The 15,584-nt window shown below is 34.5% G+C and overlaps 1 protein-coding gene across 2 annotated transcripts in view; it reads right to left on the bottom strand.

Moving 5' to 3' along the window:
* KCNH8 (potassium voltage-gated channel subfamily H member 8) overlaps window positions 1-15,584 on the bottom strand; it is a 186,575-nt gene that overhangs the window by 98,835 nt on the left and 72,156 nt on the right. For both annotated transcript variants that reach the window (XM_085568971.1, XM_021538123.4), the window contains exon 3: window positions 10,412-10,543. In XM_085568971.1, coding sequence (XP_085425097.1) covers window positions 10,412-10,543 — 132 coding nt within the window. The remainder of the gene's footprint in view (window positions 1-10,411; window positions 10,544-15,584) is intronic.

The raw sequence follows: 15,584 nt of genomic DNA, 5'->3' as shown, positions 1-15,584 counted from the left end.
CAGAAGGTTTGCACTTTATTTACTAAAAAAGTCTCAGCCTTGGTAGTTTTTCCCTATTCTTCATAGCATTCATTTGTATCCTTTCAAAAGAACTCCTTTCACTTTTCTCATTTATGCATTAATTAAAACCACTGCCTATAGTTCTCTCTGGTGTGATACATACCCAACATACTCTTGTATGGATACATCTCCCAGTCTGATCATGGATCATTACCCATGATTTTGTACTGAAAATTTTCAATACAAGTGTGCATGGACACAAAACAGAAAATTAAGACCTATCATTTCATTCATATGACACAGGAAAATCCAAGAGATTTGCCTGTGTTTACTTAAAACATAGAGAATGAATAAAAGCAACCTGCACCTCTCAAATTTAACCCAGAATACAATATACTGGCAATATGTGAATGAAATAAGAGAGGGATGATGTAAAGTTTAGTTTTGGAAGTTTAGTTATGGAAACACATGCATAAAGCTTAGTTTGGGAGTTTAGTTATGGAAACACATGCATAACTGAGTAACTTTATTCAGAGATGTCAGCTCTACCAATAACCAGTGTGACAGAGTTATCCTAAAAGCTGTGAGGCTGCAGACCTGGATCTCTAAGCAGTATTTCTGCAGTACAGTAGCCAAGGAAAGGGATGCCACTAAGTGACAGGACCGTGACTCTTCACTGCTTTTTTTATATTTTCACAAGAATTTTAGCTCCATGCTCAAAATTATATTCCAGCCCCAACTACTTGATTGCCACCACTGTCCTGTTTGCTTGGCAGGTGGGATTGTTAGGCTTAGAGCAAGACTTATTCAGGCACATTGACTATCCCCTTCAAAGAGTGCAAATATGACCATCTGAAGTAATGAGGTTCAATAACCCTGACTGGGTAAAAGTAGGAAAGGCAGTATAGATATAGATCTCTTTAAATATTTTGCACTGAGTCCTGAGGAAAAACAGCAAGTTCCAGATTTACATGGACTCTATAGTGGGTGTTCTCTGTGAAAATTCTAAATTTTATGTTTATTTAACAGCGTGGTGTACAGTTTTATAAATATATTCCATAAAATAATGAGATTACTCCATTTTAGCTATTTTGAAAGCTAAGCCAGGAGAGAGTATGAGGAATAAAAAGATAAAATTTTTGTTTTATTAGCATTTTACTCAAAGGACTAGGTAAGTTGGCATAGTAGATAAGAACTTTTCATTTATTTCATTGCTTACAAAATTAAAGTCAATTATGAGAGGAAACAGCAAGTAATGCCAACTCCCACCTAAGAAAATTTATCATAGAAATAACATCATTTTGAGTGTGTAAACTAGATTTCCTTTTGAACAATAACACCAACAACAGAGTAAAACAGGACAAATGGACTCCATTGCTAAAAGGTATCCAGATATAGACAGACTTGAAATCCATGATGCTGCTCCCTGTACACGCTAGAAGGAGCACTGTGAAAATGCATAGTAACCAGGTTAATGTTGTGATTTTTAATGCTGGTTGGACCCTTCCCTGCTCAAGACACAGTGGTATATTATCATACCTGTGTGGTCTCTCCTGCTGCTCTATTCTGAAATCAGGCAGGGAAATAAATCTTCCCATTACTTTTCCTGTGTATATCTTTATGCTGTCACAACCACACAGCCCAGTCACACAGAGAGATGTTTTTACATGGAGTATCTTACAAATACTGAATTGTTTCTTTTTGAACCTAGATTCAGTGAATGATTTGTTAAAGAATTTGTCCATTGTTTGTTTGTCTTACAACTCCATTTATAAAAGGCTTCCTATAAGAAGTGCAATAAAGGATTTTTTGTCCTTTTAATATGTCTTGAGAAACCCTCATCAATTGCATCATAAAGTAAGGAATAGCCCAACAGAAAGTGTGATCTTCAAATAGGCCCCCATGAAAACCCATGAGCAATAAAATATATAAAATGTTGTCTACAGGAAACACAATGGTTTTGAAACATATCCACTATCATTGACACAAAAGACATTTCATAGGCAGCCCTCAAGAAAAGCAGACCAGCAAGGAAATTCTTAAGGAGACAAGTAGGGTAAAGCAACTCTGAATGAACACAAAAAACCCCACTAAAACCAGATTATATGGAAAGTTGGTATAATTTTTTTCTAGGCTTTAAAAAAATCTAGAAAAAAATTCAGTTATTATTCAGGGGACAGCACATCAGCAGTTGCCAATAAATAGAAAACTGATAAAAGTCTTCTAATGACAGAATAAAAGCACTACCATGGGCAATAGGTTGTAGGAGTTCTGTTGGTTGTATGACACATTCTCACTGTCAACAGCAGCCAACAATTCACAAAATTCTTCACTGTATGGTGGATCCAGGCTAGCCTCTAGCTGCTTCTTTAATTCTGTTAACTGATTAATTGATTCAATAAGAAGATGTACCTAACACACATACCAGCTATACACTGTAAGCATTATTACAGAACATTATTTAAAGGGGCAAATTTTACACAGAATCAATGGTATGATTATCATAATTTTAGTATTTCGCCTTCAGAGAAAATTCAGCTTTGAACAGAAAAAGAAAAGAAGGAATATTATACATAACTATTAATGTTTTATGAATTAGAAAGACCTTTAAACAGTTTATGAGATAAAAATCCTTAACCACATTTTGGTCTGCTGATTCTTCCACTATGAATAAAAAAAAGCTGTGAGGAAAGAGACACGCAAAGTCAAATGAAAGGTTCTTTCTCCTCTTCCATTTTGCTGGTTGATGGGTGTATACCCCTAAATAAATAAATAAGTTTTCATTTTTAGATACCTGTATTTGGGTCTATCTCATAAAACTCATACAAAGAATTGGGAAAAAATTTACAAAAGACAATGTTTTCTTCAACTGCATCCAATAGGCTTCAACTGCTACTAATAGTTTCACCAGAAGAACACTGAAAGTGAATTAAACTATTTTCTCATTTATCAACAGTACTGCCAAAAGTTACATAATTTTTGTAATGAAGTAAAATATTCCAACTCAAAAATAGCTATTTTATAATTGTGTGAAAGTAGTTTATTTACCAGCTTTCTACTGTTACTACTCTAGAATTTTCTCACAAATTGGAAGATTGTAATTTTTATTATGTCATCAAATTTGAGACATGTCTATTGATTCAACTAAGGTGAGTGGTCATATATTATTCTTACAGAATAAAGTGTAGTGTTGAATTTACAGCTGGGTCATCGCTCACTTCCAGCTCTTTTTAAAGTGACTGTTTTTTCCTGGAACATTTTGCATTTCCTCCAAATTCCCACAAAGCTCATGGGACAATGATATGCTTATATATCATTATGAATAAAAACTTAACTGTAATAATGAAGAGAATATTTGAAGTATTTTTCAAGAACCCCTAGAACTGAAATAATGCCAACTATTTAAGTCACCAAGAAATTTTTCATTCTCTTCAGCAAGTGTTACTATCTCTTCCTCTGCAAGTGTGTAGTATTTTAGCACATACTCTCATGGAACCTGAGGGTTTTCTTCTTTCCTTTAGTTCCATAAAATTCAAGAATGTATTTTACCTATTGATATTTTCCCCTTTTTTATATTCAGAAAAAGATTATAATAATTTCAAAGTCATTAATTGCAAAAATAATTTTAAAAAATTACACAGGTGATGATGTTAAAGTACACTTTGCTCACTTAAGCAGAAATAGTAATATAGGTACCCGAAAAATTCCTATCTTGTAATGGCAGCATGTCTTTTGAGAATGAAGACGTGTTCCTAATAGATTTATTTACAATATAGAACCAGATAAGTCACTCATAAAAATATTTTGTGGTCAATGTAACTTGCCCTGAGTTAAAAGAGCAGGGGGAAATGGAATAGATTTTTTAAAAATAATTTTTAAACTTAAGAAATATATAAGTTCAAAATCCTATGGTGTATGTGTATATGTTGCAAGTGGTCATTTGAAGACCCAGCAAGTATCTCTGATTATCCCTCAAGGAATTATATTCTCAGACTCTGAGAGTGACTGGCCCTAAGCCCAACCTGTTTTAAAATTGTAAGTACAAAATTTAGGATGGATATTGTAAACTTGTCTGTTCTACAGCTATGTAAAACTCACTTGTAAGAGATCTCACCTGCTGTGTCATTACAGGACCTCAGAATTGCTCTGAGGAGCTACAGCACAAACTACATGCCCTATAACTGTAATTACAATTAAATTTTGCAAATGGCCCAAGGCCTTCTAAATGTGTTTGAACACAAAGTACACATGAAATATGCATTCTAGTCCTCATGGTCTCTTAATAAAATGTAAGATACCAGACTGTGTCTAGGCCAGTAAAACTCTTTAAAGATATTTCTCCCTTTTCAAATTTTTTTCCCCATAGAAATAAGAAAGGTTGTAAATTGTGTAGGAAGGTTGTAAACTGTCTGACTCAATAAAAAAAACACGTACCATACACACACAACTCTGAAAAGTTCTTTAGCAACATATGTACTGAAGATATTCTCTGTTTCTTCCATGCTTTTTTTGGTCTGTTTTACATGGCTGAGTTTTTAAACTTTAAAAGCAATGTCTGAAGATACTTTTCAATAATCTGCCAGCAAAATGAAAAACAAAACAAAACAGAAACCTAAAAAAAACTTCTCCCTTCTCCCTGCACCTTGATAACCTTGTTTTCTAAGGAAAATCTGGAAGCAATGGCATAAATTTATCTAGGAACTTTTTGGTTGCTAATATTTATATATTCTCTCAACCTTCCAGGATATCCCAGAATAGTCTGCTGCTTTGCATTTGCTCAAGAATCAGGTTTTGCTTGTCTTTTGTCATTTTCATTCTCCATATATCATAAAGGACACTTTTCCCTTAGCTCCAGAGCATGCCCTGTGCCTCTCTGAGAGCTGCTGGAATGGAACTACCACTTGCATTTAACACTTGGTGCAAGGCTAAAGCAAGAGCTACAAAGATCGATACATCTCTAAAGATTCAAGGCTCAAATAAAACTTATTTGCTTGGATAAGAAGGTGAAAAGGTGAGAGGGAGAGAATCTATGTGCAAAAAGGAACAGGGAGAGAAAGGCAGCTCTATTTTTGTCCCTTAATTATTAAAACTATAGCCCACAGACCAGGAGGAAAGGAATTTAAATGATGGCAGAAGTGTATCAGACCCTTCTGACTGTGATGGTGAACCAGGAGCAAAGTCATCCTAGGGGGGATGTAACTGAGTCATTGCAGAATAAAACCTTCCTCAATGTGCTCTTCCTTTGGGCAGCAGGAATATTGGAGTAAAACTCTGCTTCTATCCCACATCCTCCATCCCTAGAACTGAATGGTGCCTGTGCATCCTGAAAACAATTTTAACTGCTTTGGTTATTGTAAGTCTGGGTGACTGTATGGTTATGTTCGCCATCCCAACATACTGACAGGTATAACAAGCTTTAAAATGAAAAATTGTCTCCTGAATATTCACTGCAGTAGCTTGAGCAATCATGAAGTAGCTGAGACATTAATTAAGCAGAATAAATCAAAGTGCACATTGCAGAATTTCTTACAAGAGACTAGTGCTGCTCCAAATAGACATTTTCAATATAAAAAGTCTGGAATGTAAAATGTTTGGCACATGGTATTTCACTTCTGGCACGCTAAAAAGAACAACTCCTCCCTCCAACAAATGATTTATAATCAAAATAAATCTGTCTCCTCAGAAATTCATATGGACCTAAGGATTACTAAGAAGCCAAAAAAAGCCAGACAGTTGAACCATAACATGTATCTTAGCTGAATCTGTTGTGGCAGAAGGTGTAGTCCAACTTTTAATTCACATTATTTCAAGAGTGAAGGCATCTTTGCCAACAGGCAGACCAATCTAAAACATGAAATTCTGTTTAAGAAAACATTATTTCTTCTTTTATCAGGAGTCAAACACTGGAACAGACTGCCCAGATAAGTTGTGGAATCTCCACCCTTCATGCTATTGAGCACATATCTGCATGTGTTCCTGGGCAATTCACTCAATCTGACCCTGCTTTGAGAAGGGGACATTGGACCAGATAATCTCCAGATTACCACCTCAAATATTGGGTGATTCTGTGGTTACTATATATTGCACACATTTTTATAATAATTCTGGAATGAAGTTAAGAAAATATGTCCTAAAATAACTGCTTTCAAACAAAGAGTTCAAAATTTTCACAATAAAAAAATCAAAATAAATCAAAAGCAAATAGATTACCAATAGCTTTGTGAAATAAATCAAATTAATCAGGGGAATTTTAGCAGTGACTATTGCAGTGGAACTTTACATCCATGTAATCTAAATTATTCCACCTTAGCACACAGAGAAGAGGGCTAAAAGTAGTCACAGAATAATTTCTTATTTTCTTACCTGGATTCCTGTATTCCCACTAAATTCCTGCGTATGTTCTAGTGTCATATGCAGAAGTGACCCAGCCATGCCACATTGGAGTCCAGATTTGGAGAATAGAATTTTCAGTTTAATCACTTTTCCTCCAAAAGGACAATGGAACTTCAAAACAGTTTACCAAAAAGTAGCTCATTGTAAGTTAGGATGCTAAAATAAAACTCCCATAAATCTACTTAAGAAACAGTTTAGAAAAAAACCAAACAAACCTTTTCCTGTATATTGAAAAGACAACTGTGCTTAAAGTGCACAGTTTTAGGAAGAAAAGAAAAATTGCTTTTCACAACAGCAAAATGATTACAGGTACTATTAAGCAGATGGAAAGCAGAGCATATTTCTACAGTAAACTAACAGGTAGGGCAAACATGTATTGTTGAAGACAAATTAGCAATACTGAAAATCCAAAGCCTTTATGAATATTGTTAAATTGACTTAAAAACCCAACCCAAACCAAAGTAGTGTGAAAGTTGCTGACAGTCACAGCACTTCTTAATGACTGTCAAACTTCTTTTTCCATTTTTCTTATGTGAAAGTCTTAGAACAAAGTCTGCTTCTCTCATTGGTTGATAGGGCTCTTTTCACTGGAAACTTTTATAGAGAGAAGAAAAGCAGGTAAAAACCCTGTTAAATTTGTATTTAGAATGACACATTCAAAAGAAAAGGTCACAGACGACATCTGACATTTGGGTTGGGTAAAGGAAAATAAGGTAAAAAAGTGGACTATTGCAAGGCACATTGGCACAAAGGACCAACTGAAGTTGTGTGAACAGATAAGATAAAATTGATAAGAAAATGTCTGCAGAAAATCAGACAGAATTGGCTCCTGAGATTTGCAAGAGTAAATACACAATGCGCAAGAAGAAAGAGGCCATAAAATCAGAAGATAAAGTTCAGGAAGATGTCATTGTAAAAGTACAAAGAGAACAAGATTTTATAGAAGAAACAGGTGATTTCAAAAGTAGGAAAGACCTGAGGAAGTCGGAGTCTGGATAAGGCTTTGGGAGGCACAACCAGCGACAGTGTGCTACCATAAAGTGCTGGTGGGATGTCAAAGGGGCAGACTTAGGAGAAGAGGAACATGAAAGAATTGTGTTAGATAAGTTTTCTAAGGAGTTTAGAAATTACAGTGAGATGGAATATAACTATTAAAGACCCATGTAAATTATAAAAGTCAGTTCTGGGCAGAAAACAAAAGAGAGAGCCTGAAACAAAAACATTGGTAAGGGGCCTTGCATGGGCAGAATAGTTTCACACTGAGAATGTTTGTATCTAAGTTCTCCTTCCATACACAGTCTAACCTCAACCAATTTGCTAAAAAGGCAATACAAAACTGTGCATAATGGCAATTACATTGTAGCAATGTCTCAGTTTCAGCTACAAGTTAAAAAAAATATTAGATATCTGAAAGGAAAAATTCAGTAATCCTTGAAAAAGGAAATAAATTTCTGAACATTAAAAAGGCTTTTTCATACATCCAAACAAAACACCAACTCAAGTTTTTGTTAATGCAAGGTGCATTGTACATTTCTGATAGTAGCTGTGGTCTAAGTAAAGAAGCACCAATTACTTCTAGAAGTTAAACATTCTGAAATTTCAGTTACTGAATGAGTTGCACAGATTGTACTGGGAGTTATTTTCTAAAAATAATGAGATTATATTCATGACTGGAGGATTAGTAAACCACTCTGCAGAGGAAGAAATTTAATGTTATTTAAAAAGAGCTGGTATACCCCTATATTTATTTTTATATAGTCAAGTAGATGTACATAAAATTAAAATGCTGAATTTAACAGAAAAAAATTGAATAAATGGTTAAATTCTATTTGTTTTCTCACTCTAATAAAATACTATAATTGTCAAAGCCCCACACTAAGTGCTACTTTCTGCTTCCATGATGCTAATAACATGAAATGCTTGTCATGGTTTTAAAATTAGGATGAAGAGATGGAACAACCAAGTTTCAAGATGGTGCTCCAAAACTTATATCATGGAAGAAAGCCAAGTATAGATATTCATTCTTTGGCAATTGAATGGGCATTTGCTGGTGTAGTTCAGCCCTGCACAAGTGCATTCCTGTGTCAGCACACAGCAGAATCATATTAATTTGTAAATGTGCTACAGGAAACAGGAGTTAAAATCTCCTTAGATTTATAATTTGACATAAAACCACGTCAAAAGACCATCTTAATCCATCCTAAAATAAACTCGCAGCTACAAAATGTTTATCAGATAAACAATAGCTGTCATTTTGCAAGTAATCAGCAACATACCTATTTCAAGTCATCACTGGCATACTTAATGTGATTTCTCACTGAATCTATCCTGAAAATTTATATCACTTGTAAGTAAATCATCAGCCTTTAGAGCACAGATGTTCTGACAATCTCTCTCCTACTTGGTTCTATATATCAGGTTTTAATAAATTACTTTCCTAAAACTTTTATAAGAGTAAGGTTTTCTGAGGCTTAAGGAGAAAAAAAGTAAAATATTTTTCATACTTTTAATATCTTTCTTACTTCAAGAGGTAGCAATTTGTTGAAATTGAGTGTAAGGAAAAGCAGTAAAATGTACTTGTGTATTATTTCAAAACCCTTTTTCAGTCTTCCAGCTTTGAAATTGTCAAACATATTCAGTGCAAAATGTGAAGAATGCAAAATCCGCCCCCCCCCCCCCCAAAAAAAAAAAACCTTATAATATTCAGAGCTTGAAAAGTAAGTAAAAGAAGAAATTATTTGTCCAAATGTACACAAGAGGCAGACATCATAAGCATAAATGTTAATTTATAAGTATTAATTAGCACAAGAGAGCATAATATTTTACCATTTAAAGTACTAAAATTTCATAAAAGAATACTGAATCACACACCTCTGTAACTAAAATATAACTTTTTTGTTGATAAATGAACATTTAAAACCTGAAAAAGTTGAATACTAATTGTTCCCCTACTTTAGAAATCCATGAGGATAAATGTGTTCTAAGGGCCATAACTGTGTAGTTTTTGAGCTATGTAGAGATCAATGGCTGTCATAGGGTGAAAAACTTCAATCAATCCCAGAGCAGTACCAGGTTGGAAAATGCAACATAAATGGCATTTTAAAGAATTCTGAGACCCACTCTTGTTGTCTACAGATAAACTCTTTCTAAGCAGCTCCTTAGAGACTGAAAAATTACAAAACTAAAGTGTTGGTTCACTATACTTTTACAAAATGCAAATCTGAAATAAGTTCACTGCTTTTGATGCACAACTCAATGCTCACTGCACAGCTTTCATTCCCCTACACTGACTTTGTTTTGTGTTAGCAAAATTTAGCAAACCTTAATTACACTATACAGTCAAAATTATTTTATGGCAGTTGTGAGCAATTACCATAAAACAATTTTCCAAATTCATGGAACAGAATCTTTGCAGTGTTTCCTTTCAGAAGCAAACAAAATTGAGAAATTATTTTCTATACTATTGGGTAATTCTGATGACATAACAAGTCTTATAACTTAAAGTGTAATGAAAATGAGATGACACAAGAAAATATATCCTTGTCAATAGGCAAAATAATTTCTAAAGCTGTTTTAAATTCTGCTTATTGGAAAACATGAAAAAATACATTCATTTACTCTCAGCCATGCTGAAATCAGATTTGTAGATGGAACTTTTGTAAAGGTCCAAAGCTTCTCCAAAATACCAAAATAATAATTCTGTAAATCCAGAAAATAAATACATTAAATCATGGTACATGAAAACAATTTTAACTTTTAGGACAAAATACTCTGTCTCCTAAATGCCTCCTGAATTTACATACTGCTTCAGGTTTACAGAGTCTGTAGCAGTATGTAAATAATAAAAAAACCCAAACAGATAATTTATCATTCCATGTCATATATTAATTTATTTTTTGGAAAGCCTAGGAGGTTTCTATATTGAATAGTGTATATGTGAGAGAATGCTCATGCAGGCACAATTCTTAAAAACATATAAATATTGGTTCTTATCTATGTTTTTGCAATTCTCACAAACCTTCCTTTTTGTCTTCTGCAGCAATCTTCACTTTTGTGTCTGTTATATCTTTGAAAGAGGCCAGAAAGAGCACTACGTCTCCTTTTTCATTCTTTATAGGAACAATATCCAGTAAGCACCAGAATGAAGACCCTGCAAGGATAAAGAATGAATTTAATTCAAACAGCTGTCTTTTAGCAGAGGTTGGGGGAGGGGAGGGAAGTGAACTACTGATTTAGGAGGTCAGTAGTCTGGGAATCACAGATGTTCAGCTCATGTAAATCACTTTGCATCATTGGTTGAAGCTCTGTAATACTGCTTTCTTCAGACACAAGACATTAATTTAAATGCAAAATTTATCTACAGGGATCATTAATAGAGTTTAATGAAGCTGCTTACTCCTGTGAAACCATGCTTTCCTTTGAACTCTCAACTGATTTTGCTTATTTCCTGGAATAGCTTTCACTTTGTTAACTTGGCATCTAAAGCATTCATGCCTGCTATAGAATCATTCTACCTTAATCATCTGACTTGATACTCATTAAAACCTCTTGACAGAAGACCTGATAGTCAGAGCATCATTTCACTAATTCAAAGATATTAAAATTAATTAGATATCAGACCTAGAATAGACAAACTCATATAAACTCAAATAAACGCATTGCACAGACAGTGAGATATATACCACACATCAGCTTTAAAATTAATATCAGCTATCTACTTTCATAATGTTCACCTTTTTAAGACTGAAGCTGGGCAAAACTGAGTTTGACAATATTTTTAACTCCTGTCAACTTTTCTCTGTCCACGCCTGCTACATAATGATGCAGTTTATAATAAATTCTTACTGTTTGTGTCACATGTCCTGTTTGCAGGATATATTGTTCAATTCCAATATTCATAAGTTTCCTATCAAGTCCACTTGGAAGAAGAAAATATTTAATGCCTAAATGCAAGCATCCTAGATCTCACTCCCATCCATTCTGGGGTAACTCAGCCCAGTACCAGACTTTTGTGTCTTTCAGGTTTTAGGTATCAAGTCTAACTACTTCCATCCACCATCAGCCCACAAATATTACTTAAAGTACTACTAGAGGTTTTAAAATTTATTTTTGTGTATCTTTACACTTCCACAATCTGCTGCTTCACAACATCCTATTCTTAGCATTAATTTACAAATAAAAATCTACTTAAATTCATAAAAAAGCCCAGGACTGGTTCCTTGGACCACTCCTGCCCCAGCTGACTGCCAAATGATCAGCTGAGCTTTGGGGGGCTCCTTGGGAACAGCAAGCAGACCAGCCACTTCCTGCTCTGCTGTCTTCTGAAGTTTCCTGTTCTGAAAAAGAACTGGGCACAGTAAGATCACAGTTAAGTTTATAATTTAGGTTTTCAAGTGGAAGTTCCCTGGCTGCCTTTTGAACACTGTAGATGAGCATGATAGGTGAAAGAGCAGCTTTTCTTTTGAAGGACCATGACAGTTAAAGGTAAAAAATTTGCTTCAAAAGAAATTCATCTGGCCCTCTATGCCCCGATCAAACTTTCCAAGAGTCACACAGGCACCTTGGAGACTAACATTACTAGTCCAGCAATCTGGCAGCACTTCCACTTAAGGTATTTAAAGAATGGACATGGAGAAATTGGAACAAGAGAAAGGAAAAGTAGAGGACAGAAAAACCAGTGGAAAGAAGCAGACTGTCTTTGTATTGGGTTTAAATATTCTTATTTTGAAGACAAAGCAAGAAAAGATTCTCTTTTGAAAGAAGGTAACACATGTCAGAATCAGAAGCCAGGCATTTCTATTGTTCTTTCTCCCATTCTCCATTGTCCGTTTCTTTTTTTTTTTTTTTTTTTTTTTTTTTGTACAGATTTGACTCTATTAAAAATTCTGGGAAAAACTGCTCAGTGGCATTACTGAAATGTTTTAGAGTCACACTCTCCGAATATGAAGTGGTCCATTCAAGGAGAAGAAGCATTAAGAAACCTTGCTGCTTAAAAATAGAAACATAAATCTTTACTAAATACATCATAACTTCTAAACTGTCCAAACTCCTACTGGTAAAATTACTTTCTACCCAGCTGCATTCTAGCAGTTGTTTCAGTGGGCAAGAAATCTCTCTCTACTCCTTCTTCTAAACACCACCAAGAGGGCCAATGGTCTTTTAAGAAGATGTTTCTATCTCCTCCAGAAGTGAAGAATATCTTACTCTTTTCAACTGCTACATGTCTTTTCTACAAACACATACACACATTAGCAATTAAGGCCTGAAAGAAAGTTGCAGACATCAGGTATTTCAAACAAACCTGACTCAGTTACAGTAATATTGTCAGAAATGGTAATTTGTAGGTTTAAGGGAGCTATTACAACATGTTTAATCATTAGAGAAAAATCAATTTAATATTTAATTATTTAATGCATTGGCTCTTTTGATTAATCAAAATGCATTTGAATTCTTTAGAGGTTTGTTACTGAAATTGTTCCACACCCTGTCATCATTTAGTTTCTCTCAATCATATTTTCTTTTGTTTTCTTTTCTTATTCTCCTTCTCTGTAAATATATCTGAAAATATTTTGACTAAGCAAAGCAAATATGTGTAAAATATGGTGTGTGCCTCTAAAGAAAACACACATCCAATACATGCACAGGCAACTTCTCTTGTGAAGAGTTCCAGGCTAACACCCCGTGTGGTGGGCTGTCAGTTCTGGCTGTATTTATACACTGAATCTTTAGAAGTTCTAAATCAGAACTGGTTGGTTTGGTGGTTTCTCTGTGTTTTAATTTTATTTGGTTTTCCTGCCTTTTCTCTGAAAGGAGCAAATGAATATGAAGTTTTTAGACTGGGTGAGATGATTTGTTTTAGGTCAGGACTAGGCCAATATAAGATTCCATTCTGTCAGGAAGAGAAGAGCTCTCTCTCTTTCACTATTGAGGAGCATCCTCAGAAAAATAAACTGCAATGAAATCTGTTACATAGTTTTACTAAAAGCCAGAATCACATAATTCTATAAACCAAAAGCAGAACTTTCTCCTCATCAAAAAAAGTACTGCCCTATTTTGTTACAGTTCTTCTGAATCCATTTGTCTGTGAGACAGAAATTCCTTCCCTGCTTCAGATGGTGCATACAAAGGTTTTCTGTATTTTCAAGAGTCGCCTATCAAAGAAATTTCTTTTGGAGGTTTATTTATATACAGACTATTTTTATTGCTTCAAGCCACCACTCTTGGAGAAAGAGTCTAATCTTTATCTTGCATTATGAAGGGTCAAAATATATTTTAATATCCTCAAGGCTTATATAAGCACATCATAGGGAAGGAGAAAAGAAACCAAATGAAGCATAATCTTATCACAAGGCAATTTGGTCATAGTCCACCTTTTATATATATATAAAAAAAGAGAGTGCTTTATGGTCACTCTCTCAACCACCCTTTTTACCTTTCCTTGTTTTGACAGCTAGAAGTCTGTCCTCAGACTGAAATCAAAACAAGGGTCAACAGACCAAGGCATTTAAAAGGGAGATTTTATACAAAACCCTGTCATTAGGATGCTAGTAGCCTTCAAAATCAAACACTCTTTTCACTAGAAAATAAAGCCTGCTTGAACCATGGGACAGACTGAGACCATTAGCTCTGTTGATGAGCTGTGTGCACTCACCATATGATAATAGGTGATCTGATCCACCCCAGCCAGAGCCCAATGAAATACTTGGAACAGAAATATCTTTGGTGGATATTTGGGTATCGCATAGGTTTAATAATAGAGATATGATGTGGGATGATGGTTGCAAAGTTTATGTAATTCTTTAACAAAATAAATAAACTCTACACCCATCTTGTTAAAATTTTACCTCATATTTTTTTAATGATACAAATATCTAAGAAATACTTGGAGTGAATGCTACTCATCCCAAGCTGTGGCTTCCTTTTGCTTTTGCTCTTGACAGTCTGGGAGTAGTTTTGTCCAGGAAGAAAAGCTTAAGGCTTCTTTTTACTGGTGTGATTATATCCACTTCTAGACCCTCAGTTCCTCAGGATGTTCTTGCCCCACTGCTCTCCAGAGGGACACTGAGATATTTTATGCAGTCCCTTCCATCACTCAGGGTAAGAAATAAGAAACACACAATTTTCTGTGATTTATCTCCATTTCTCTGTGGCACAAGGAAGAGGGATTATGCTCTTTTGAGAAGCTCTGACTCTGCACATAATACATCAAATTAACTAAATGCAATGGTTCCTAGACTGAGCCCAAATATCTGAAGAAAGAAAGTTAAAATGGTTTGCATACTAGATGTAAAATTCTTGTGGCACAAAACAATAGCTCTTCAAGGAATAATTATATATATGCATAAGAGGGTAGAATTAGGCTTCACAAGCCATCATAAATCTGTAATATTTCTTCTTGTTTAAGTAGGTGATTTAGTAAACTAAATGCTTTTGTAGGGAGATGCAAATCAAGCCTTAAAGAAAATTATTAAAACATATCAACCTATTTCCAGGGATTTATGTAGAAGACAAAGATAAAGATATTTTCATGTAGATAGCTGTAATAAATTGTCAACAAGATTGATGCTAAATCCTCAGCATTACAATGGTGTCTCATTGGTGGTTACTAATTATTAGCAAAATAAACCTGCATCATAACACCAGAGATATTTGAGCCTGATCATTTCCACTTTTCCATGACAGAAAGTGTGCACTTCAAGACTGGCAGACTAGAATGCCAAAGACTTTGTCTAAGGTAACCAAACTCTCTCTTTTATCAGCTTACCCAAAAATTCCCAGCCTCACTGATAAAATATAATTTTGAAAGTTAAGTGTTTTTGACAAGATGTCAACATTTTGTTGAGGAGAGCAAAGTGCAAAGAAAACAATGCTTAAAAAATTGCAAATGGACTGAACAGGAAAGGAAATGAGCTGCAAAAACTATAGCTATACATTCAAGTACTTTCTATTTTGTAAATATCATAACCTTAACTATGATTAATTAATACAGCTAATGCAAAGTTCTGCTGCTTTAAGCAAAAATGATCACCTCATTCTTCTCCATTATCTCTGCAAAAATCAAATTTATAAGTTAACAAAATTTATTTATTTATTTTTTCTTAAATTCTGCTATTGCAGATGCTACCTTATCTGATACACCTAATGACAGTCTTTGATCAGAAAAAATTGCAAAATTAAGAACTCATCTGGGC

The sequence above is a fragment of the Lonchura striata genome, chromosome 2 (assembly GCF_050655825.1).
Source record: "Lonchura striata isolate lonStrDom1 chromosome 2, ASM5065582v1, whole genome shotgun sequence".
In the NCBI taxonomy this organism is placed as follows: Eukaryota; Metazoa; Chordata; class Aves; order Passeriformes; family Estrildidae; genus Lonchura; species Lonchura striata.
Note: the sequence above shows the minus strand (reverse complement) of the source record. Positions and strands in the feature narration are given on the sequence as shown.